The 26,579-nt window shown below is 39.9% G+C and overlaps 1 protein-coding gene across 2 annotated transcripts; it reads left to right on the forward strand.

The window, feature by feature from the left end:
- Positions 1 to 8,187: 8,187 nt before the first annotated feature.
- Positions 8,188 to 26,548, forward strand: LOC125524235 (achilleol B synthase). Of its 2 annotated transcripts, XM_048689306.2 has the most exons (18): positions 8,191 to 8,570; positions 12,987 to 13,172; positions 13,637 to 13,726; positions 13,843 to 14,028; positions 14,483 to 14,567; positions 15,513 to 15,679; positions 16,087 to 16,275; positions 16,890 to 17,003; positions 19,001 to 19,123; positions 19,211 to 19,330; positions 19,856 to 19,954; positions 21,695 to 21,751; positions 23,322 to 23,368; positions 23,462 to 23,605; positions 23,693 to 23,870; positions 25,742 to 25,816; positions 25,895 to 25,978; positions 26,250 to 26,548. In XM_048689306.2, the coding sequence occupies exons 1-18, from the start codon at positions 8,373 to 8,375 to the stop codon at positions 26,361 to 26,363; spliced, it is 2,256 nt and encodes a 751-aa protein (XP_048545263.2). In that variant the 5' UTR covers positions 8,191 to 8,372; the 3' UTR covers positions 26,364 to 26,548. The 2 variants fall into 2 exon arrangements, with proteins under 2 accessions (XP_048545264.2, XP_048545263.2); XM_048689307.2 differs by lacking the exon at positions 21,695 to 21,751 and having other exon boundaries at positions 8,188 to 8,570.
- Positions 26,549 to 26,579: the final 31 nt, after the last annotated feature.

Below are 26,579 nucleotides of genomic sequence, written 5' to 3' on the forward strand. Positions count from 1 at the left end.
GAAAAAAAATGACAGATCACCTTCTAACCCGAGCTCGACGCAGCTCCATCGCTGATATCCATATTTACAGACTTCTAAGGTGGCTCGCCAAAGACGAAACCATTACCGTTGAACGAACCAGACCGGGGCAACACCCCGGACATGCCATTGAATTCTAGATCTAAAACCCCCACATGATAAAGACGTCGGAGGAGGAAACCTATCTGCCATCCAAGAACCACGAGAGACATGTCCACCACAAGGATGCCGACCAGAGAAGAATCCAAAGCTTCTTTATTCAACATCGCTGTGGCTGCCACCAAAGCCAAGATGTCGAATGATCCAAAACCCCAAGCTTCCTGGGCCCTAAAAGCTAATGCTAAAATGATCCACACGTGCAGGATCCAGCGACCCCCTCATCATCGCGGACCAAAAGTTCAACGGTGGAGACGAGCCGCCGGAAGATGGCGCGGGAAGGAGCAGCTCTCCTGGTGGCGCGGGCTAGGTTTCTCTACAGGAGGAAAACGATCTTGCATAGCACAGACCATGACCACGCGCGTGTATTATTGTATATGTAACGTGCATTAGTTGAGGAATCAACAGGTAGCCTATCACACAACAGGTAGCATTAAGTTGATTGCCATGTGTGTAACATGCATTATTCGGTCCAAGATCTGAATTGTACGGAGTGACGTACCATGCATATATTATTGCGCAACTTATCTTTTGTGAGACACAATGACTCACTAGTACACAATCCACAAATTTTACAAGCTACAATGACCTCTACTAGTTTCTTTACATATAAGCTCTCATTGCATAATTGGACTGGGGCAGACTATTCAGCGCTGGTCTAATTATGGGTATAAAATATAAATTTTAACACGTACAAGGATAATTTGTCGAGATCAACCATACGCTAGTAGGCGGTAGCTTGCTACTCACACCTTTTCATTTATTAAGCCAATTTATAAACTTATTAGACAATATATATGGACAGTAAGATTATGACAGTTGGTCGATTGACTAGCTAGTACTCCCTCCATCCTTTGAAAAGTGTACTTCCAACTTTGTTGGAAAGTCAAAATTTTTATGTTTGACCGTATTTATACAACAATACATCAACATTTATGCCATCAAATTAATAGTATTAGATTTACGATAAAATATATTTTCATTATATACCTATTTGGTTTCACAAACATTAATATTTTTTTGCATAAACTCGGTCAAACTTTAAGATAGTTTGACTCTTCAACAAAGTTGGAAGTACACTCTTTAAAGGACGGAGGGAGTAGGCGGTAGTTAGCTACCCACTAGTTTTAGCATTAGTAGTAAGGTTAGTATAAGTCAAAAACAGGTGGAATATAACACGTAGTCTCCAGATCTTTTCCTTCCCCTCTCACGAAAGCAAGAACTAGGGCAAATAACTCATCTCCTCCGGGCTAGCCAACCCATTCATTCTCCTCCCCTCTGCATGCCGCTTCGGTGGCTGGTGGCGGGAGGGGAATCCCGATGCATCAGTTCCAGCTAGTAATTTAGGTTAGGGTTTTTTAGTCCATGCTTCATCTTCGAGCCGTTCTTCCATACTACGATCCTCCCTAAGTTCATCCATCAGGGCCGAGGCGACTGAGCTCTAGTGTAGATTCCTGCCGTCTCCTAAAGACAGCGAGGTTAGGGTTTCTCGTCATGTGTGCGCCACAGCGAGATGTATTTGCAGGCGTTCGAGATCGATTCAAGGGTTAAGCGTCGAATCCACGGCCGTCCTTAGGGGCACATGCACATGAAGACTTCTCGACTATCAACAATAAGGCCAAGCCAGCTCCGGTAGGGGAGCAGCAAGAGTAGCGCATCAGCGGATCATTCTGACGGCGGTAGTGGTTATTCGGTGGTCCAGGAACCTTGATGTAAGTTTTATTATGGTTGAGTGCTTTGTGTTTCTTAGGAACTTACATAATCAATCTGGACCCTTTTGCAAAGAAAGGAGTAGAAGGCGTAGTGCTCACAACTAATATCTCTATATACTACTTAAAAACAACGTAATGATCCTCTTTCACCCTTTCCGTCATACAACCTCTCAATATATGGTCTGCACTTCCCTTCTCCTATTTGTTTTTTCTCCAATTTCTGAATTTTCTCCCAAATAAAAATACTCCTTTGTAAGACAACACTCCCTTCGTTCCTTCATACCAGGTGTGTATTTGTTTTTTGACAAAATTTCACAATGTAAGTTCACAATGTAAGGTGCATTTATTTTAATTCCTCGCAATTTCGTTCTTGACCTTCCAGAAAAACAAAAGTATCTTTCGTTGCATGTATCTGTGCTTGTAGACAAAAAGGAAATTATGTCTCTCCTGATTGCATGTATCTCTTTGTTTCCTAGCCTAAATGATTTACCTGCAGCTAATCAATGAATTAGACAAGGGTAATTTCATCCTAAATTGTATATAATTATGTGACTTGGTCACCATGCCGAAAATAATACACTTTACATAAAAGAATGTAGGAAGTACTTTTTTCTCCCAAAAAAGTAAATAAATTCTTAACAAGTAAGTATTTAACTATACGATGACATTTTTCATCCCATCTCCAATGTTTCTTTGAAATAATATTTTCTTTGGTAAGTCAATGAATTCTTACCAGATAAATGCTTAGCAATAAGATGGCAGGTGTATCGTGGCAATTGCATACAAAAACTTGTCAAGATTTTAGCGCTCCAATGTAATAATTGGCATGCAATTACAGGCAAATCCAATAGTACAATATTTATACTACCATCGCAACACACAGGCAATTATCTAGTTTTATATAAATCATTTAACTGTATGGACAGTCAATTATTGTGCCGTTCATATACGAGACAAAGCTATGGTAAGTATATCTCATGATCCACACAGATTCACATTCACGAGGTGCAACCTTCATTAATTGTTTAGCTTACCTCGCTTGCATTATTTGATGGGAAAAAGTTGGCCTTCAAAAGGAAACAGCAGTTTGTCATATTTAAATTATTCTTTTGTAATATAAGATACATGGTATGACGGTCTACCTCGTCTTCTGTGGTCTTAGGGCCATGGAGGTGTGGTGGATCCCGGCCCTTGCCAGCGGGAGGGCTTCGGTTTTTCATACTCTTTTGAGTTTTGTTAGGGTATGTGTCCTGCTCAGAGAGACGAGACAGCATCGGCTCTCTGCAAATGGAATAAGGTTCTCCCCGACCTGTCCCTGTCCCGGTGGTGTTTCTACCATTGTCGGAGGGTGTGTGGAAGTTTGTCTCTGGCGGATCTCACAGGATTCAGTCGGCGTTTGTCTTTGATGGATCCATGTGGATCATGTCTTCGTTCGTCTGTATTCGTGTGTCTACAAGTTGGATCCTTCTGATCTACGCTACTCTTCACCGGCGACGGATGCTGTTCTGGTGCGCTGGTCCTATGGGGCCTTAGCATGACGACTTCTTGAATATCTACTACAACAAGGTTTGCCCGGCTCCGATGAGGGAAGGGCGAAGATGGCGGCGCGTCTTCGGCTCGCTCCCACTAGTAGAAAACGGACCATTAGTACCGGTTTGTAAGGGCCTTTAGTGCCGTTTATGGAACCGGCACTAAGGTTTCGGCACTAAAGCCCCCCCCCTTTAGTACCGGTTCGGCACGAACCGGCGCTAAAGTGCCACCACGTGGCGTGAGCTCGCGCCCTGGTACGGGGGACCTTTAGTACCGGTTGGTGTTACCAACCGGTACTAAAGTTTTTTTTTGAATTTTATTTTTAAAATTTTGGAAAAAAAATTTGTTTTTTTTATTTTTATTTTTTCTGAATTATTTGATGATTTAGTCTCTAATCACCTCTCTTAACTGCTCAAGTGTGGATCAATCATTCCAAATCATCTAACTTCCCGACCGGTCACCCATCCCTCTCACTACTCCAGCCCGAGCACGCTCAACTTTCAGGTTCTATTCTCCTTCGTTTCCGAGTTTGCACTTGTTGTTTTCCTGACAATAGTAAGATGTCAATCCTATTAACCTTCAGGAATTTTGCTTGAGCATGAAGTGACACATTTCACTGTTTGAGTTTGAAACTATTGTTTTAAAAACAATAATTATTTAGTAACACTAATATTTCTTGAATAATTAGTTTGACCATTGTTTGACCACAGTTTGACCACAGTTTGACCAGATTTGACCAACATTGAAATAAATAAAATAATTATTTAGTAACACTAATATTCTAGAATAATTAGTTTGACCATTGTTTGACCACAGTTTGCCCACTGTTTGAATATTTTTCAATTTTTTCCACTCTAGATCTTAAAAGCCCCGTAACTTTTTTCTATTAGGTTTTTGAGGATTTTGCAAATGTTTAACGGGGTACCCCCGGTTAAATTCGGATGTAACTTTTCGAGTAGATGATTTTTCATATAAAAAACTTTTTCATCCGAGTTAGTATGCAAAAGTTATGCCCATTTTTACAAATTTCAGAGAGATTTTGCAAATAAAGTCAAAATTCACATTTGCAAATTTTCCCAACAACTAGACCACATATCACATGAGAAACTTATTTTCTTTTATTTTTTTGACATTTCCAATTTCCATTATTTTCTTTTATTTTTTTTAAAACTGAAAAGGCGATCCACGTGGGGGGGGGGGGGGTAGAGTTTGAAAATGGGACCTTTAGTACCGGTTCGTGGCACGAACCGATACTATAGGTTAGACCCCTTTAGTACCGGTTCGTGGCACAAACCGGTACTAAAGGTTAGACCTTTAGTACCGGTTCGTGCCACGAACCGGTACTAAAGGTGATCGTGGGGCCCCGGCCTGACGCCAGCCTGCCACCACCCCTTTAGTGCCGGTTCGTGCCACGAACCGGTACTAAAGGTTCAACACGAACCGGCATTAATGCAAATCCGTTCGAACCGGCACTAATGGTACCATTAGTACCGGCTCAAATACAAACCGGCACTAATGTGCTTCATGTTTGACCCTTTTTCTACTAGTGTCCAATGCTAGTAGTCGTCGCTAGGTGGTCTACGGACCTAGATGTATTTCTTACTTCTGATGTTTTTTGTACTACCTTACAGTGGATGAGTGGATCGGAAGTTATTCACGCAAAAAACGTAGGTAACCTGACCCACCACATGCAGGTTTAAAATTTACTTGAGCTACCCGTTATATTCTCGAGCCATATTTTTTGTTATGAGCGCATTGAATTGCCTGGTTGCTAGGATTGACGGAAAAATGTGCTCACTTGCCCACACGCGGTGCGTCACCCGTCAGTGTTCACTTCATCTAGTTTATTACACCATTTCAAAAACACCATTTTTTGATAGAAAGACTGTAAAGGAACCCCCTACAGTATAAATGGTGCAACAAACCCAAATTGCAAGTACCATGCCTTGAACCTGGGTGAGTGGGAAGGCATCAGCCCCTTCCCACCACTAGGCTATGACTGAGTCTGCCAAAAACACCCTTTGGTGATTGCACCTCATAAGAAACACCTTGGTTTGAAGATCCTTCACGGAAAAGTCAAGGGGGCCAAACTCCACGGAACATTAATTATCACATGTAAAATTGTGAATGGAGATAAGATTTGGAACGATATTTGGTGATAATATGGTGAGATAGAACGGTTGAGGAGGGATGCGACTGTTACCGATGGCGGCGATCAAAAGACAGCCCCCATAATTGACAGTGATGTGACCAGAATTATGCCCTAACTAAGGATGAGACTCGAGCAAAGTACCTAGTCCCGGTGACATGCGATGACGCGTCCGTCTCAATAATGTAGGGGAAGGTGGACCCATGGATTGGTGCAGCATGGCACATCGCCGTCCTATCCCAGGAGTAGGGTGGAGCTTGCGGGGATGATGGGTACATTAGTGGGTACGTGTGGGTAGCTGTCGTGAAGTCTTGCCCTTTCATCTCTATTAGTTAAGACATGTCCTATTCTCCTCTTATTTGATGCTCTTTATTAAATATAGCAAATTGCACGGAAGGATATTTAAGATCGAATCATGCTTCCGGTCACCCCCCGCTAGGGCGGCTCGGGTGGAAACCCTAACCCCCGCCACCGGGCACATCCATCCTCATCCTCCCCTCCACCGCCACTGGAGGCGGTCACCGGGCCAAGCCCCGGGCGGCTGACGGGAGAGGCGGAGGCCCTCGCCCCCCCCCCCCCCCCCCCCCGCGCCGGATCGGGTGAAGCGGGTCATCCATGGCGCCGGGGCATTCTTCCCCGATCTGCGTCGTGGTGGCGCTGTTGTTGGTCTGTGGCGACGGCGCAAGGTGGCGGCGTGGTGCTAGGTAGAGGTGGCAGAGCTGCTGGGCTTCATGGAATATCTGGTGGCGTCGGCTGCTCGGTGGGCTCGCAGAGTCATGGCAGCCTTGGTCATGGTGGCCGGCGGCTCGGCCTGTCGGCGGCGGCGGAACATGGCCGGTGGTAGCGTTGATGTTCTGTCTGGATACCGGGGCGGCGTCCCTAGAAGGTGGTGGCGGGAGAAGCTCGGGCTTCCCGCGGCGGCATGGCGTGGTGCAGTCCCTGTCCAAGGCGGATCTGCGTCGGTGATTTGGTGGTTTTTGCTACGGATTGGTTCAGATCAGAGATGGTGACGAGCGCGCGGGGTCATCTCGGCGGCTCTCACGGTTTGGCGAGGTGGGGTGGGAGCCCTCCTCCCAGGGTCCAGTGGTGGCACACTCAGGCAGTGGCCGGTGCGTCAGGGCTCCTACGGTGGCACTGCTATTGCGGTTGGTCGCCGAATTTAGGAAGCTAGATCTAGGGCTTTGAAGGCGGTCGAGACAGTGCACAGGTTGTCGGGTGGATTTCTAGGAACATATCCGGATGAAAACCTAGTCTTCGGTCGGTGGCCGGAGCTGGTGATGATGATGCCCTCATGAAGGCATCATCGAGGTGAAGCAGTGGAGGCTCGACGTCAGATGTGCGGTGATGGACACACGCAGGAGGACGACGTTGTCTAGCATCGTGGTGGCGTCGATGGTAGAGAGGCTTGACAAGGTCGATGCGTCAGTATATGCTTTGAGGATGGATAGATGAAAGACGGAGGTGACGGCCCTTGCAGTGTGTGCGTGTGGTACTCACTGAGAGTGCACCAGAACGGAGTGTTACCCAGTCCCGCCTATGTGGCTTGGATGGGGCATCCGGCTTTAGATGTTAGGCTTTGGTGCGATGTCTGTTTGGTATTTGGCCCGAACATTCTGCACCCCTTAATCAAGAGGATAGGAATAGCGTCAGGTGTCATCTAGATGATGGCTTCAGATTTACTGATGTATTACTTTGTAAGGTCTTTATGAATAATAAATAAAATGACCGCACGCATCACCCAGATGCAGCGGACGGGCATGCATCCTCCTTTTCTAAGAAAATAAGAAAAAACAACCAGTAGCCTAGCACGGACCATGACCTCGTGCGTGTATTATTGTATATATATGTAACGTGAACTATTGGCAATAAGTTGAGTGATATGTGTAGCATGCATCATTCGCTCCTGAGTATCAATTATATGGGATGACGTACCGTGCATATGAGTGACTAGTACAGGATCTTACGTGGGACACTACGATTGACTAGTACAGGGTTCACAAATTTTACAAGCTACGATTGACTAGTTTACATGTAAGTTATCTTTGCATATAGTTGTGAGACTTCATTTTTTGAGGGTGCGACTTCATTTGGTTGGAGCTGGCAGCAAAAATGGAACCTCTACTCGCCCTGATCACCGGAGACAAGGTTAGAGAGGAGAACGATGAACACAGAAGATTTGATGGCGCACAAACACCAAGACGCGCTTACGGCTTTTTTGTATTTTCTCACGAGCTCAAACTCGGCAAATCACCACAGCTACACAGGAGGAAGGGGACTTATACAAGCACGCGCTGATGCACCACGCCGCGGTCGAGATGCACCCCACTCGCACGCTCTCCACGTCCCGCGCTCCACGGCTCGCGCGTCTGTCGCGCTCGTACGCGATCGCTGCGGCCGGGTTCAACGCCCTAACGCGGTCACTCCTCTGCCTTTGTCGCTAACTAACACACCCACGAACGAACACATGCACACACATGCTCGTGCCCTGCACGGACCGCACCTGACGCACCCGACGCCGGTTGCCACCACATAGGGCATGGCTTATTACGCCAACAGGAGCTACCACAACCCAATCATTCGATCAGTTTAGAAAAGTTCGTTCCCTGGTTACAACTTACAACAAGGTTCTGGAGCTATCACATCCCTTAGATCAATAAACTTGGTTTAATTACTTAGATGGCTGGTAGCAGCCTATAAAACCCCGATAGCTGGATGGCTCCGCCCACCATATTTTGAGTTAGCTAGCGACCGAACATATTGTGAGCTCAACTCCCCGTCCGTACCGTTCGTCGCCCGCACCGAGTGAGATGTGGAGGCTGAAGGTGTCGGAGGGTGGCGGACCGTGGTTGCGGTCCGTGAACAACTTCCTTGGCAGGGCAGTGTGGGAGTTCGACCCCGATCACGGCACCCCGGAGGAGCGCGCCGAGGTCGATAGAGTCCGCCGGGAGTTCACCCAGCGCCGCTTCCACAAGAGGGAGTCACAGGATCTTCTTATGCGTATGCAGGTATATGATATCCGGACACATACTCTCAATTGTTGGCACAGCTGGACCTATCACTCAACGACGATCACCGGAGACACGACCCACACAGAGGATTTCCGCCGCACAGACGGCTTTTTCTATTTTTCACCTCGAGCACGAATACACAGGAGGGAGAGGGGTTTTATACCAGCGCGCACTGACATGCCAGGCCGCGCTCGGACACACCCTCTCACCCACTTGCCACGTCCCGCGCGCACCGGCTTGCGCACGCCTATCGCGCATGCAGGCGATCGCCGCGGCCGATCCCTACGCTCGATATGGTCGCTTTTCCCTAGTCTTTCGCCAACTAACCCACACACACACGCACGCTCCCTCGGTCACACAGGCACACACCCGAGGCTTCCACGGCACGCTGACGACTGACAACACGCGCGGTGGGCCTCACCATGAGTAGCAACGGCATGCGGCCGGCCAACAGGCGGTGGTGCCAACATGGTGACAGCTGCTGGACGTCAAATTTGAGCTGGAGGGCACGAAGGCCATATAGCTGCAGCTACAGCACGACAGCGGGGACATTCGGGCGTGGAAGTGGTTTCAATTAGCTGATGTGGGGATGTCAACGACCACATTTGCCGCCGTGTTAAGTTTCAGATAAAATCAGGCCACATTAAAATTTGAAAAGAGGGACTGAATATATCTGGTTTTACAAATTGAGAAACTGGTTTCTCTGGTTTTGGTGTCGAGAGACTATTTCCAGGCTTTCACAATTGTTGAGGTTGAGCGGTGAAAAGTATATTTTTCTCATGAATTTGGATATCAAGTCATGTGTTCACTTTTTGCATGCTGCTCATTCAGATTTAGAAGTCCCTTGTGTATTTATTTTATTGATAGTTGAGATGAGGAGTATATCTTTCCGAGCATGGGTATGTACCTAGTAATTTTTCAAAATAAATACCAAAACTCTCTGGAGAAATACTTCCACCCAAACAGGGCTTTAGTTTGGCACCTGCCAGCTAAAAAACACATGAATAAAAAGTATATTCAAATTTGATAGGAACAAATCGAATGAGTGATATATAGTTTGGACGGGGCATAAATAACTGAAAGAATTATAGTTATGTTTAAATTATTCCAATTCATTTCTTTTAGGGAAACTATAGGAACTCGAATTCGTATCCACAGTAACTTGAACCCAACTGATGGAATTGTATATCCCCAAACTAAGTGCGCTAGGCTAACTTCCTAATTAGTCCAATTCTAGATATTGAAAAAAAAGTCCTTCGGTTGTGTTGCTTCTAATTTTGGGTTTTTCCTTTTCCACCACTTGACCGTTCTTATATTAACGGATTATTTGATCCTAGTTTTCATCTAACTCTGGGTAGCCCTTTCGCATTATTTCAGCAACATATTTACACTATTTCAGTATATCGTAAAATCATTTAGCATATCGATTTAAAAAGGTCATATAAAACATATATGGCACTACAAGGTATTTTTGGGTAACTAAAAGAGGAAAAATTGAGTGTATATTCGAAACCAGACTAATTCTATGAGGTAAATCAAGAATTCTTCATAGAAAATTACATGGGAGTCTGTGCTAACCAATGGTTTAAATAGGACTAGCAAAAAGGCCCGTGTGTTGCAACGGGAGAAAAAAATACCACACACTCTTAATTTACAAAAAAATGGTCTATAATCTCAGAATTTGTAGTTACGATCCAAACAAAGATGGTCTTAACTTATAAAAGTGTGGTTTAAGAGTCTACAGGTGTTCTATTTCAACACGGCTTGCATGTAAATTTAATATGTACGAAGAAACGGGCAAGCGATCATGCATTTATTCATGTCATGTTCGGAATGGGGTGTTGTTATGGGTGAGTAAAGAAAAACGACAAAAACAAACGATGACATATTAGCACACTATGCAGACATGTGTACATCAATGGCAGTTTTTAGTTTAAGAATCACCAACTTAGGGTAACTCTTGAATACTTTTTTCACATGCATATTTCTTAAATACATGAAGAGTTGTTAAAAAGGTTGTTAAAAAGATACATGATTTTTTAATCATAAAAAGAGAATTTTTTTTGTATGGAAAAGAACATTTTTGTATAGTCTCCTGTGGACGCAGGTATTTACGCCTCTATTTCATCACTATTTCTTGCCATACATGTCATAGGTATTGGTCCTTGTTTCATCACTATTTATATCTTATCAAATTTGTCTTTTATTTTATTTTTTTCATGCATGCCTACTTTTTACTTTTTTTCATGCATCTCCTCTTTTTTCTTCTTATATATAGGAGAATAGCGCAACATCTCATTTTTATCTGACCTCCTCTGCATTTTCTCTTTTATTTCTTTTATGGCGGACATCCCATCTTTATTGGGTCTTTATTTTATTTCTTGGCATGCATGTCATTATTTATTGGGTGTCTCTAGCAAATTTATTTTCAATTTCATGTCCAATCTTGATTTTGCTGGGGTGTTCATTCCCGATCAGAATCAGTACCGGTATGAAAAAAGATGAATAATGCATTGTTGATTAACATTGCAGCCTAGATAGTATTTTCTAAATGTTAACAGGTAAAATAACATCATATTCAGATTCTACATATTTTTTAATCAAATTCCGTATATAACATGTTAAATTTGGAGTTACGGTTTAGAAGATATGAGTATTTAAAAAAACAATTACTATGTACTGCGGGTTTAATGTCAAAAATATTAAGGGGTTTTCTATAAAATAGCAAACGGACTAAGAATACCTAATTTTTTTATTAGTAGGTATAGATTGCGGTTTGTAGCATGGACCAGGGTTACCGCAGTGTCTAGGGGAAACCACAATGGAAATAGCGATGGTGGCAATAAATTTTTAATGGGAAACAATATATCAAACCATGCACAATTTAGGAGTTTTTTTCCACGTAAAATGTTCCTCTATTCCCTGACAAGTAAAATATTCTTTTAAACAATCAAAGGATAAGTTTCCCAGACTATGCCTTGCGCGCATAATCACATTAATTCAAACAATGTTCAAGGAAACAAGGTTGAATGGCTTACAAAATGCGAAAATGTGCCACAGGATGGATAACATCAGGGAAGATTAGCTGCTGCCGCTCTTACATCCTATCACAAAACACAAATGACAAACAATGCAAAGAACACAGTTAGGCCCTGTACAACGGGTTTAGCCAGATGCCATAGGAAAAAACCGGGTTTTTTTTCTCACATGGGATTGCATCGGTGCTTAAGAAGGGAGGTACAAGCAAATGTTTGCTTCGGTGCCAGCCGGTGCTTGGAAGGAATAACCTTTGCATGGCACCTCTGCATTGCAAATGTTCCCTTCAAGCCTCCATCCACAGAAAAAACATTCAGAAAAAAGACCCCAACGCCTCCTTATGAGAAACGAAGCACCTTTGCATGGCACCTCTGCATTGCAAGACGAGGCGCAAATTTACTCTTTTTCCTCAAGCATTTGTGCATAGGCACCTACCATTGTACAAGGCCTTAGCAGTTCGGCACCAAGACAACACCTTCAGGAAGGTAGGAACACCCATATGACAAAGTTGCTTGAACCACCCAGTGAAGGCCTGAAAAGGGGTTTTCACCTGGAGCACTCCTCTACCATGAACCTAACGCAATTAGTGATGGCTAGATCACGCGAGGCATCATGATAGTTCAAGACATGTCTTCAAGAAGGACATGACACCAAAGTATTGTTGTTGTCGACCAACCAATGAAGGTCATATTAGGAATTTTGCTCCGTAGCTCAAAAAGCCAACATAACATGACCCAGCCAATGAAGGTCAGATCTTCATAAGCATTTGAATTTGAATCGATTCTTTCACAGCCATGGCAACTAAAGCAGCCACCAACTGTAGGAAGTAGATCGATGAATAATAGCCACTCAAATGCGCGCTAGTGTTATGCCGGTACAGAGTGCATCGAAAATGGCAAAGCACTCCTGGCTGATGTCGCACTATCCCCAGCTTCCAAGCATTTTCGCCGCCGGATCGCCACCACAGAGCGAGAATGGCAACAGCCACCGTACACTACAAGGGAATGTATGGAGCAGACTCCGGCGGTGGAGGTAGGACTCGGATCACATCCTTGTTCATGGGAAGCCACCACGCATGGTGATCTACAAGAATCCCCATCATGGCCAGGTATTTCACCGCGGTAGCCTTCGGCAACGTATGTGGGGGTTGAAGGGGGGAGGTGACCATGATTTTTTTCTACGTAGATGCATATTTCCGATAGGCGGGTATATGATAAGGGCCAACCTTCAGAACGGTTACTTAGACTCGAGCTCAAAGTTCCCCAGAAATTTTAATTTTTTACTTCCACTCATTATTATGTTAATATGCAAATTTGGTTTAAAATAAGTAATATCATCTATCATAAAATACTCAAATTTGACTATTATCTATTGCAGTATGCAAAACAAAAGGACCTTCAGGCGGATCTTCCGGCCATCAAGCTTGTAGATAGTGCAGAAGTCACGGAAGGGACTATGTTAATATCCTTGAGGCGAGCCCTTAGTCAACACTCCGCTCTGCAAGCACATGATGGGCATTGGGCTTGCGATTTCAGTGGAATTATGATCATTATGCCTATATTGGTGTGTATTTTGTTTACGTGTAGCACTATATTTTGACATTGTTTCACGAAATATATTTTATGCTGAGTTGGTGGATATTTCTGGTAGAAAGCACAAGCTCTATTGTTGGTGAATTTTACTATCTGATAGATAATTTTCAGTAATTAGTTGCCTTTTTACTTAAGTCATTTAAAGGAGTTATGTCTATACAACACAAATTTATGTAGTTAAAAAAAGATGTAGCTATGCTAGGAATCTTTCTCATATCACTTCCTTTTGTAATTCTTAATGACGTTCTAATTATAATGCAACCTATACTATCGATACACAAGATACATAATGGTTTTACCAACCTAGTCTAATAGACTCAAATGTTGGAGAGTTCAATTTAATTTTTGGTTGTTAATAGTCATGTATTAATTTTCAAGAGGTTCATACCACAGTTGGTCTATGGACAACAATACGGTGATGATTTTTTTCTGCAGATATTTGCTCTACATGTTACTGGATTACTCCATACCGTCCTTTCAACGGAACATCGACGTGAGATTTGTCGCTATATTTACAACCATCAGGCATGCCAACATCAGTTCTAATAATTTATATTAGCAGACTATATATGCCAAATGTGTATTACTATTCCATGGTACAGAAAAACATGATGAAATTTTATGTATTGTGCTTTATGTAGAATGAAGATGGTGGTTGGGGCACGCAAGTGTTGGCGCCGAGCACAATGTTTGGATCATGCTTAAACTATGTTACCTTGAGGCTTCTTGATGAAGTGGACAATGAAGCCTTGACCAAGGGACGTGCTTGGATTCTATCGCGTGGAAGTATTGTTGCAATACCACAATGGGGAAAGATATGGCTCTCGGTATGACACACACACACACACATGTTAAGTCTAACTTTTTCCCTACTATGTTGAAAAAAGATAAAGCGCAGTTCCAAATCTAAATATATTGTGTTTTACACAAATTATTTGTGTATCTACTAGATTGTTAATAAATAATACAACCAATTAACTTTATCAAAATCTTTTATATTGGATGGTATTTTTCCCGGCTAAGTTTTCCCACATACAAGTTGCCTTCCAGTTACTGTTTGTTGTTTGTATGTTAATTATGAGAATAGTTTTCTCCAAACTTACGAGTAAAGTTTTTAGCATACTATTTATCTTCAGATTAACTTGTGGAAGCAGTCCCGGTGACATAATTTAGCTTCTTACTTTCTAGGTCATGTTAGGTCTCAACCCTAGAATTACCAAATGTTGGGTACCAAAATTTATGTTGTAGTTATTAACTTGACCTAGTAATCATTATTTCTAGGTGATCGGTTTGTATGAATGGTCTGGAAATAATTCGATCATTCCTGAATTATGGCTTGTCCCACATTTTCTTCCATTTCATCCAGGTACTTGTTATTTTGTGAGGGTAAATATTATTAAATCCTCGACATATATTATGCCCCTCACTACTAAAATGTGCACTGACTTGCTAAGTTTTTTTCTACTATCTATCTTGTCCTTGTTTTTTTGTACATTCACCGGTTAATTTTCTTGATTTTCTCCTTGTGAATTTTATACCGTACATGACAATATTGACATGTTGATGCATTCATTTATTCTCTATTAACTATGTCACTAATTTTGATTAAATTTACAATGTTACATGGAGTTGTTAGCGATATAAGAAAGTATTTATTCCAAGCTGATGTGTCCGTAAACTGTAGATACTTGGAAAATATTTTAGTAGACTCAAACTTCGTTGCACCCATTATATTCAGTGGACGCTGATATCTGGGATTCCACCTGTTAAAATGGTAATAAGAAATAGGACTTAATTGTAATGTAGTATAATAAAATGCAAATATATATGTGATTGATAGTTTTGAAACTTGACATGTAACTTTGTGAAATGTTTTCGATCATTTATGACCACTTAGGGTAGTGTGGTGCCCTGGGGGATAGTTGTCCCCCCATTTCGGGGCTACCTTACAATCATTGTGCCTTATTAGATTGTTACTGGTGGAAAGATATATGGTCACATGAATTCCTAGGATGGTGTGGACGGTGGTTGAAGGAGTACGCTAACCCCCAAGGGTAGTAAATCCACACTCTTCGGTGTTATTATGAGTGTAAGTTGAGAACATGCATACAGCCGATGATGGTTCTATACTAGTAAGTAACATGTGTTACTTCTTTGTTTTGAAACTTTAATTCTTAAGTGCTATGTTTTGTTGTTTATGTGGCTAAAAGGTAATGAATCAAGAACCATTCAGCACTCAACATCTCCAAGAATGCGTTTGGATGTTGCATTTATGATCATTTTTTATTAAGGTGAACTTTATCTTCCACAGGACGATTCTGGTGCTTTTGCCGGTTGGTTTATATGCCAATGTCTTATCTTTATGGAAAGAAGTTTGTTGGTCCAATTACACCAACAATATTGGCAATAAGGGAGGAGCTATATAGCACACCATACCATGAGGTCAATTGGAATAAAGCACGTGTTACTTGCGCCAAGGTTCGTTTTAGTAAGATTGCTAGCTCGAAGTGTAACCATTATTTCAGAAGCAAATATATTGGAAAGTCATTTTTAAGAAAGTATTGACCGCAGAGTACAAACCACATACATAATTTGTCTCTTTATGGATAGCATCTCATAGCTAGTAGTAATAAATGTGTATGTGTAGATTTGTAGTTTTATACGACATACTATCATTTGGTTATTTGTATGCTCTTTGCTTATAAAATTAGAACAACATTGAATATCTCAAACTGAGTTTAGTTTTCTTTTAATTAATATTTTCAAGTATTTACTAAGTGTAATTCTTTTCTGTTTTTCATTGATTAAAATTTCTATTATTTAACTTACGTGTCTAAATAGATGCTTTTAACTTCTTTTCTGTTATTGTTTTTTGTTGCATGCAGGAAGACCTTCGTCAAACACAATCATTGCTGCAAAATGTTATTTGGACATGTCTTAATAAATTTGTGGAACCAGCATTGAATTGCTGGCCAATTAATAAGCTAAGAGCCAAAGCACTGAAAAATCTCATGAAACATATGCATTATGAAGATGAAAGTACTCAATATATCGGTATATCTCCAATTAACAAGGTAATCTAGGCTTCATTCTTAATTTGTGCAACAGAATAATGGGTGGCTTTTGCTACTTTTGCAATATTGTTTTTAGGCCATATCTAATTCATTTCCAATGATCCACGCTTTATGTTTGCTATCATAAGTAAGCTAAATAGGACTGAACTGTATATATCATGCATGTTCCATATCTATATGTCATTGCCTCAGCCTGTAATTATGGAGAATATTTTTGGTAAAAAACACATAGCTAATGCTATCTCGACAACAATTTTATTGACTAGAGGATCTATGGGCACTCACATAAAGAAATATTTTAATGATTCAGCATGCATATATTTTAATAACCTTTGTGCTTATGCATTTTACACCTTGTTTCCACCTTTCTACAGGTGTCGTATTAATATATGCATACAAAAGGAAGAATATCATGATAGATGTTTTGTGTTATTTTATCATGTATATTTAGAATAGGAAAATCCAACCAGACCCAACACACAAAATTCAAGTTCATGTGTTAAAATCCCTATTATCCATGTTACCATCCAACTGATTTCCTTGCCATTTTTTGGCAGTTTTATCTCATAATCTAATTAATTTGAACTAACACTTTGGGAAAACTATTTCTCTAGGCACTAGATATGATTTGTTGTTGGATTGACGATCCAAATTCAGATGCACTGAAGTTACATATTCCAAGGATCTATGATTATTTTTGGCTTGCAGAAGATGGCATGAAAGCACAGGTAACACTTTGTTGTTAAGTTTTGTCGACTAGTTTTGCGTCATTCCATTTTTATTTGTTAGAATGACTTAGGACCATTATGTGTGTAAACAATGGCTTAACTACTTCATCCTTTAGATCCCATTAAAATTGGCAGATTGTGTATTTGTGCCTTTTGTGTTGCCTGATTGTTTGTTTGCCATTGACACGGAATTATAAGAAAAGAATACAAATGTTGAAATTAAATATAAATGTACTAATTTCCTTTTAAAAGTGTTTTTCACCACTCACACGCATGGTTCTTTCTTTTGATCGAAGTATGGAAATTTCACTAATGCTTATAATCAATCCAATAAATGGGTGGAACTACACTGTCAACTTTCGCTTAATTTCGTATATTTTTGCATCATATCATTTGTCAAAAACCTTCTTGATGCTTATTGATGAATGTCAGAGTTGGGTAATTAAAAAACAACTAAGGGAAGGGATATTTCACAAACCGCTTTGTTTTGTTGAACTTAATATGTTGTAGTTGAGAATATGTTGGATATTTGAGTGTCTTTGCTTTGAGAAGAAATACAAATGTTACACAACAAGGAGTTCTTCGCATGTTTATAGGGAGCCAATAGAGTTGTAGGGGTGATTCGGTGAGAAATGGGTGGCGTGATGGCTGAAAAGGCTCGTATATAGTGTGTGAGAGGGAGGAACTAGTGTTAGTTTCCAGGAGCTATATATAGTGAGATTCTATTATTAGGGATTAATTAACAATACATATATGTAGATACATGCCATAATATTCATACCCGAGTGATCGCCCATCGTATTATAGGTATAATCATTTGACATGTATAGACATAGGAATACCATGAGAGGAACCTTGATGCTAGAACTATAATGTTGTTTTTTACAGTTCTTCTCACATATGTGTATGTTCATATCCAAAATAGGTAAGTATAGATGACGTCCCGCAATTTATAGGGTTTTTTAGTTCCATCCCTCGTCATTTTTGGTGTGTAATTTCAGTCTAACTACCATTACTGGGTATTTTTGGTCCATTGGGTAGTTTGGGTTGGTCAAATACTGACGCGATATTATTAGGTCGGTCAAATCTGATAAAATGATGCATGAAACCAACACATCCAGATAAGTTGAAGTCAATCATAAATAAATACATTTTTAAATATAAGTTCAAGGAAAATAGCATCAAAAAATTGTGTGTCATGAGGTAGCAAGATATTAATCAAGGCATAGAGCAAGAATGAGGTAGCACGATGTGGAGGCAAATACAGAGAATCCAATGAATGGTCAATGTCAGGGTTTAACCTAGCTAACCATATATTTACCAACAAGATTTAAATGATACTATTATGAACTATGCTAGATTAACTACTACTAGCACCCATCATGTCACTTGGGGTAAATACTATAGGTATGAACACAACACACACACACACACAACACACACACACATGTGTGTGTGTGTCTACAATACACGAAAAGCTAAAACTATGCTATGCATTTCAATGATACAAGCAACAACATGGCGTGATCAAAGTAATAATTAAACACAAATACCTTTCCTCCTTTTGATTTTCCTTAATTTTCTTAGATAATATTTGTGCCATTTGCATTTTTATTTTAATTATTACTTTGATCACGCCATGTTGTTGCTTGTATCATTGAAAAGAAAATACTGAAATACAAATATAGGATATTATAGAAATTCATTTCCTCCTTTTTATTATGCAAGTTAATTCCAAAATATTTGGGATTATTTTATGCAGCTCCAAATAAGTAAATGTATTGACATATGTTCACGTTTGGCAACATCCTTTTCTTAAAAAAAATTAATTCATGAAAATATGGATGTTAAATTATCATACTTTTTTCCTGATATTTGCTTTCTCATTGACGCGAGAGCTTCATTATATACACATGTATAAGTTGTGTGTATTCTAGTGTTCTATGAAGGTACATTTGTATTTCATGCACCTATTTTGACTAAAATCTTTACAATAGGTGTACGATGGTTGTCAAAGTTGGGAGATAGCTTTTATTATCCAATCCTATTGCTCAACGGACCTTGTTAATGAGTTTATTCCAACACTTAAAAAAGCCCATGAGTTCTTGAAAAGTTCACAGGTTCAATATTCTTGACCTCCTAACCTTGCATACCGTAGATGAAATAATGTTGGGATAGTAATTTTTACTTTAATTTCTTACTTATAGGTTCTTGAGAACCATCCCGACAGCGAAGCTTATTACCGCCATAGATCGAAAGGTTCATGGACACTTTCAACAGCAGATAATGGCTGGTCCGTATCAGATTGCACCGCAGAAGCACTTAAGGTCAAGACAAGTTACTTTTTATATTCTCTTAATCTAGAAAAGGAATGTACTTTCCTGGCAAAAACTGATCACTAAGTCTAGTACTATTTAATATATGTGGTTCATAAAAAGCAAATGAGATTTTTTGATTCCAGTCTAAATATGTTTTAATCAACTTAACTACGCACATTTGCAACTATTATGTCTTAAACAATAGATTGGTGAATGATTCTAAAATTTCCTAGTATGCCAATGAATTTCTATAGAAAAAGATAACGCAAAATCATATACATAACTAATACAACCCATCTTGGTCGGCCTTTTTTGTAGTACCTTTGTAAAAAAAATATAAGATGTGTTTAGGTCTCTACTTTAGTGATTTAAAACATCATATATTTTTTCACGGAGCGAGTATTATACATACATTGTCATATTTTTACACCAAATTTTGCAAGTGCATGTGTGTCATTATTCCTGAGTTTTATGTTGTGTCGACATGTCACTAATTGCTTAACATAAGTTTCTTAATAATTCTTACCTCTTTAGGCATTATTTCTATTGTCAAAGATCTCTCCCAATCTTGTGGGGGAGCCCATAAAAGGAGAAAGGTTGTATGATGCAGTGGATTGCTTACTTTCTTTCACGGTATAACTCTAACTTCACTCTTGTTTCATGTCCTTATAGTTAATTTGCTCAATTTTGTGAGGTATTCAATATAAATGATAAATAATCCAATCCACTTCTACCAACTCTTGTGTTGTCATGCCCATAGGAGATGTTGGTGTGGTAATGCATAGAGTTCAACAATGTGTCGTTGGGATAAAGATAGCATGAAAAGGCCATATAAAATATCGATTAACTATCTTGTGCAATTCAAAATCATGCAAATCCACACATTTAAATAGAAAGTCATTACAATGTGAAGATGCAAATTAATTTATTAAAAGTTACTAATAGATAGTGCCCCGACGGACAATAAATGTGTGTGAGTAGTGTCAAGAATAATTTGTTACATATGAGTAAATGACACAGTGGTTCAGCAAAATAGTGCAGGGATTATTACATAGATCAGTGCGCTTTGAAACTACTAATTCAGTTCCTTGAAGTGTGTTAAGTGGGTAACTTGATGTCCTGACTAATTAGACATCTATAGACATCCTCCCATGGTGCAATAACATGGCGCTCAACTTGTTGAAGCCTGCTTGCCAAAATAGAGAAAAGTTAGCAACAATGGAAATGGGCTCCACTTCAAAGTCTAGTGCCGACAGTCGGTTTACCCTACCAGTTACCCAGAATCTTAAACCCGTGAGAAAAGGTGGGAAATATATTTCAACACCCCCCTCGTGTCTAGGTTTATCGAAGACCTAGATGTGGGATGGATTCTGGTTATGATTATTATTGTCAATATCTTGTTGTCTGGGTCTTGAACTCGATACACCTTGTCTCCAGCGTCAATGCCAAAGGTTAAGAGTTGCGGGTTAAAATTATAGGTGTTATAGAAAATGTTGTGGTGACAGTAGACCCCATAACCGCCACCTAGAACAAGTAGTTCTTGGCTCTTGTGGCATGTTGAATTGCATGCACAATCTATCTCACCCACAAGCTCAAGCCTATAAGGAGAGGTCGGCAATATATTTCACCAAGTGCCTCCTACTCCTCCTTGTAGGTAAGATCAGGTTACAACCAATTGTTTCTCTCTCTTAGGTAATGCTACGCTTGCATGGTCTAATGTCGACCGGGATTCTCTATGTCCATTGAACCAATGTGAGGCCTTTGTTGGTCCTAGACCCATTTTCCAAGGGTGGCACACCTAAAATATTGCTTCAGACTAGTTTAATCCTATTGGCCTTATGCCAAGATAAATTACATACATTATGTCAAACATCATGAAGGTAGGAGTTGTTGTGGTGGAACGATGAGAATGGTAGCAGCGACATTGATTTGTTAGATGTAATTTTTATGTGGCTGTCCTATTGTTGTCATTGCGAGTTGTGGAAGAAAATATTGGCGATTCCTATGGTGTAAACAAGTATTAGCTACAAAAGGTTTCTCAAATTTCTCTCCCGAATTTTTCCACATCTAACACTCCGTCTTGATGACAAATAGTTTGTAGAGGATAAGAGTTCATCAAGTGAATAAGATACAATCATATGTATCATAATCATCCCTTTAATACAATATTATTTACTACATTTGATGTAGTGTTCTCCTCTAGTATGTATTATAAGTTAATATGTTGTTCAAGAACAAATCTTCTTCCTTTTTTATGAATTTTTTGTATGTTTTATTTTATAATGCTTACCTATGGTTTATGTGTTCTTATTAAATCATTTAACTTTCACTCTAATTCAATTATTATTGTTAATACATTTTTATCTATTGAAGAACAAAGATGGTACATTTTCTACATACGAGTGTAAGAGAACTACTTCATTGATAGAGGTGAGTATTTTGAAGTTCTACTTCAGTTTTGGGAAACCAAGTGCCAGAACACTACTAGGAAAAAGCCTAGTAGTAGCGCGAGTTAAACAACTAGTAGTAGAGCGGGTGTCTGCGCTACTATATGGCGCTATAACTAATTGGTAGTAGTAGCGCGGTGCATCCCGTGCTACTAGTACGTGTGTTAGTAGTAGCTCATGTATCTGACCTGCGCTACTACTATTAATTTCAAATACCCAAAACAAAAAAATCTTGACCCCGTGCATGCTTTCAATGGTATCAATGGTTCGATCCAGCTACGACAGGGGTCGCCTGAGGTGCGGACGAGTGGCGGTAGACCAGATCCGGCGATGGCTGTTGGAGAGGATCGAATCTAGTGTAGAGCAAGACAACAGTGTGAGGATCCTCTTCATGACCAAGGCGGAGAGCTACTGGTTGGCCATGTCGACGACCTGCGCATGCATGGGCATGGGAGGTGAGTAAAATCGAAGGGAGAGGGAGAGGCAAAAAGAGAAACAAGGGAGAAAGGAAGGAGATGGGGGCGCATTGGAGCTGGTCACCGGTGGAGAGATGCTCCGTCGTAGTGGCATGGAGGCGAGTGGGAAGACGAGCGAGCTCCTGGATGCCAGCGACGCGAGGATGCGGACTCATTGGGCGCCATGGAGGAGGAGATGTGCTTGGGCAGGAGCACCATAGGAGAGCCTATGGAGAGAGGGGGGAGAGTGAGGGATAGAGGAGGGATTCGGCCTAGGATATGGGGACTTCACCTACCTCGTACTAAGTTGTAGCGAGGGGCATAAACTCGCGCTACTACTATCAACTTAGTAGTAGCGCGGGTTTGTACCCATCGCTACTACTATGACATGACTCGGGGGCACGATAGAGACTGCTTAGTAGTAGCGAGGGGTAAAAACCAGCGCTATTATTATTAACTTAGTAGTAGCGAGGGATAAAAGCATGCGCTACTAGTAAGTAGCAGTAGCGAGGGGTATAAACCCGCGCTACTAGTAAGCGTCTGCCTATATGCTTTTCCCTTGTAGTGGAATCCTATGGCGACTCTATTTTAGTTGCATGTGATGAGGTTAAAGAAAACCTTGTGTGCACAAAATTATCTTATAATCAATACAAGCAATTCCCATTTGGAAATCCAGACTGGAAATTCCAATTTAACTAGTTCTTGACTAAAATTACTATTTGCCAATATAAAATTTTAAAGTAGCCAAAAAATCAGTACACCTGACCTCCCATGGGAACCATTTGGTTCTGAACAGTTTTGATCACCCCAAATGAATCATAGCAATACAGTCAAAAACCAATATTACCAATAGATGACACAAACACGAATGGGCCCAGCTTATGTAGAGAACCTTTTATATTAATACTACAACCCAATAGGCACATGAATATTAAAAAACTATAGCATAATCTAATAGTACAAATTTTGGAATGAACTTTAATTTCCAAGATTCATTTTGCTCTACTTTTAATTTTTATGCTCATCGGTTATTCCTCTTTCTTGTCTAGTTTACATCTATTCAAAAGGAAACACTGACCAGGAGTTTATTTATAACAGGTTCTCAACCCTTCGGAGTCATTTTTGAATATTATGGTCGATTATCCGTAAGGAGGAAACCATCTTGCTTGCAGAAAATATCATTTATTCCTTTTCCTTCTAAATACTTAAGCTAATTCACCTACTAAACCAATTGACAGATCTGTCGAATGCACATCATCAGTGCTTGAAGCCTTGATTATGTTTAGTGAAATTTACCCGGGGTACCGCAAAGCTGAGATAGAAAAATGCATAAAAAATGCTTCCATGTTTATTGAGGATAGTCAACGAAAGGATGGCTCATGGTATCTAAAATAATTTTGTCTATTGGTGCTAATTATTTGAAGATCCAATATTACCAATCAATAACTGGAATAATTATTATCCAATAGGTTTGGCACTTGGGGTATATGTTTCACTTATGGAACATTCTTCGCTGTAAAAGGATTAATTGCCTCTGGAAGTACATATGAAAATAGTTCCTTCATAAGCAAAGCATGCAACTTTCTGTTATCAAAGCAGCTAAGTACAGGTGGATGGGGTGAGACTTATCATTCTAGTGAAACTGAGGTAATTATCAATCTTTTCTATATCTCACCACACGATTTGGTTAAGGTTTGGTAAGGTCATGGTTAGTTTTTTATTTTTTTAGCTTGAAATGTTAGACACAAGCTACTATCTCACTATCCTCAACCAATCTTTTGAGACGTGCTATATGCCTATCCCTAAGAAAGATTTTGAAATGCTATCCACTCATAGTTATATCTAGCAGATCACTAGCATAAACTCAAAATTCCTAAACAATTCATAACTTCGAACCATCCATTGGAAATTGATTAGGAACAGAATGTGGTGCGCAACCCTAGACCCACTAAACCAGTGTCCTTGCCCCTGACCGGTTATAATTGCAATGCTAACTATAGAGCAACACCGTCTTATAAGAGATCTTGGGCCCTCCATCTGTATAATAACTACTCTACTGCCCCCATAGTCGTGTTTGTACATATCATATCTCTAGTGTTGAGTTGTAACTAATATGGTTTCTAAGTTCTAGTTTCTAGCCAAACTCTTGTCGAATGAGCCTGATTTCACTTCAATTGGCTAGATTCTAAACAAATACATATCATTATGCGTCAATGGAAAAGCAAAAGGTCAATCGCTGGTATGCTACCCAAATCTATCATCGTTAGCTATAGGTTTTACAAAATGGGAACATGGAAAAATTTGGCCGATTACCATTTTGCTTGTAGTAGCTAACCTCCAAAGTTTCTCTCTGAAAAAACTAACCTCCTATGTTTGGGATCATATATTTTTTCTGAGAAAATGCAATATCTAGTTTGCCTCATTGTATTGATAGATTAGAGAACATATGTACCCACCCAAGCATACACCAGTTGAGTGAAAGAAAGTGGACCAACTAGCAGGATCGCACCATGCACTGTTGGGACGTTCGAACCGGGTAGATGGTGACTGCAGTCAATATTTTGATGACCTCTAACAATGTTCATAACACACATTCATTCTATATTAAAACCATCATCGGTTTTTGACCCCAATAAGACAGGATCTGCTAGGGGGTTAACAAGATCTTAACCGACTGCCTTCTGAACCCTACTTGTTTCATCATGGTTAACTTGCATATTTTATTTTATTTTATTTACTATTTTTTAGAGAAACCATGCTAAGTCTAGGAACCTGGGTGAGCCAGTTCCACTAAAAGGAACCTACTTTTTGAGCTACACTTAGTTCTCTTGTAATTACTAGTTGTATATATGCCATACTGAACCATCCCACAACTCATATGCTCTTCAACAAATTCGAATTTCTAAGTATAATATTCTTGCTTATTCTTTATTTATAATCAACACAAACAGTTCTATTATTATGTTGCCACGTGAATAGAGAAATTGGTCATGTTAGTTCATGTGAATTTAGTGTCTTGGAGGGTTTTTAAATTGTGACAACAATATGTTTGTTCTAATTTGCTAGTTCATGTTACTCTTAACTTGCGAGGCTAAATGTCTTACTGTAAAGCCCATAATGTACAAGCTACCAACTTGTGTCTTCTCATTAAATAGTTAATTATTTTTATAATGGCTGGCCATTTCACATTAGTATAACTGCTATATCATGTTCCCTTTGAACCATTGATATATTGCCTACACTGATTAGGGAATATCTTAATGAATTGAAAAGTGGTTCCCACTCTAATATTTTACTCTTAACTTGCGAGGCTAAATGTCTTACTGTAAAGCCCATAATGTACAAGCTACCAACTTGAGTCTTCTCATTAAATAGTTAATTATTTTTATAATGGCTGGCCATTTCACATTAGTATAACTGCTATATCATGTTCCCTTTGAACCATTGATATATTGCCTACACTGATTAGGGAATATCTTAATGAATTGAAAAGTGGTTCCCACTCTAATATTTTACAGGCTTATGTGGTTGCTACTAGTCCTCACGCAGTCAACACTGCATGGGCAATGTTGGCTTTAATTTATGCTGGGCAGGTATGTTTTGTTAACAATTCATTTTTAAACTATTCTGATATCCATATGATATTTCCATACCATGGTCATTCTATTCAGGTAGAACGAGATCCCACACCACTATATCATGCTGCAAAAGAATTGATGAATATGCAACAAGACACAGGGGAGTTTCCCCAGCAAGTAAGTATTGAACTTTTGAGGCTACAAAACTATCACACTATATTAATAGATTATTGTTCCTTCTTAGAATTAAAACTTGTACATACTCTTCAAAAGGCTATTTCTCAAGGCACACAACGACACCATGATATAATCAAGTTCTCTTATAACCTTGCTAGTAGTGGACCCTATTATGCTAATACATATATGAAAGTATCACACTATAGTACATTATATGGAAATGCCTATTAATGCTACCTAAAATAATATGAACTTTCATCTTTGGTGATAGGAACATGTTGGGTGCTTCAATTGCTCCTTTTACTTCAACTATGGCAACTACTGCAACTTATATCCCATTTGGGCTATTGGAGAGTTTCGTCGTCGACTACTTGAGAAGAACTGAAACCGATGAACACTATATGTTACTTCATTGCTCGTAGGTGTAACCGTGCCTATTGCAAAAGGAAGTATAGACAAACTACATATATGTAAAACATATATCCTTAGCACCAATTGACTAAGGAAAAACACACTAGAGAACATTGGTATCTTATGTACTATAATGATATGAAATGTGAATTATGTTGCTCTGCGTGGTTTCCAATATTGTATTGAGTTT

This window comes from Triticum urartu, chromosome 7A (assembly GCF_056163025.1).
Source record: "Triticum urartu cultivar PI428250 chromosome 7A, HENAU_Tu73, whole genome shotgun sequence".
In the NCBI taxonomy this organism is placed as follows: domain Eukaryota; kingdom Viridiplantae; phylum Streptophyta; class Magnoliopsida; order Poales; family Poaceae; genus Triticum; species Triticum urartu.

Coding starts and splice junctions, on each gene's coding strand:
- LOC125524235 (XM_048689306.2), top strand. CDS start 8,373: ATGTGGAGGCTGAAGGTGTCGGAGGGTGGCGGACCGTGGTTGCGGTCC. Junction 15,680..16,086: donor CACGTGTTACTTGCGCCAAG/GTTCGTTTTAGT, acceptor TGTTGCATGCAG/GAAGACCTTCGTCAAACACA. Junction 19,331..19,855: donor GCACCGCAGAAGCACTTAAG/GTCAAGACAAGT, acceptor TTACCTCTTTAG/GCATTATTTCTATTGTCAAA.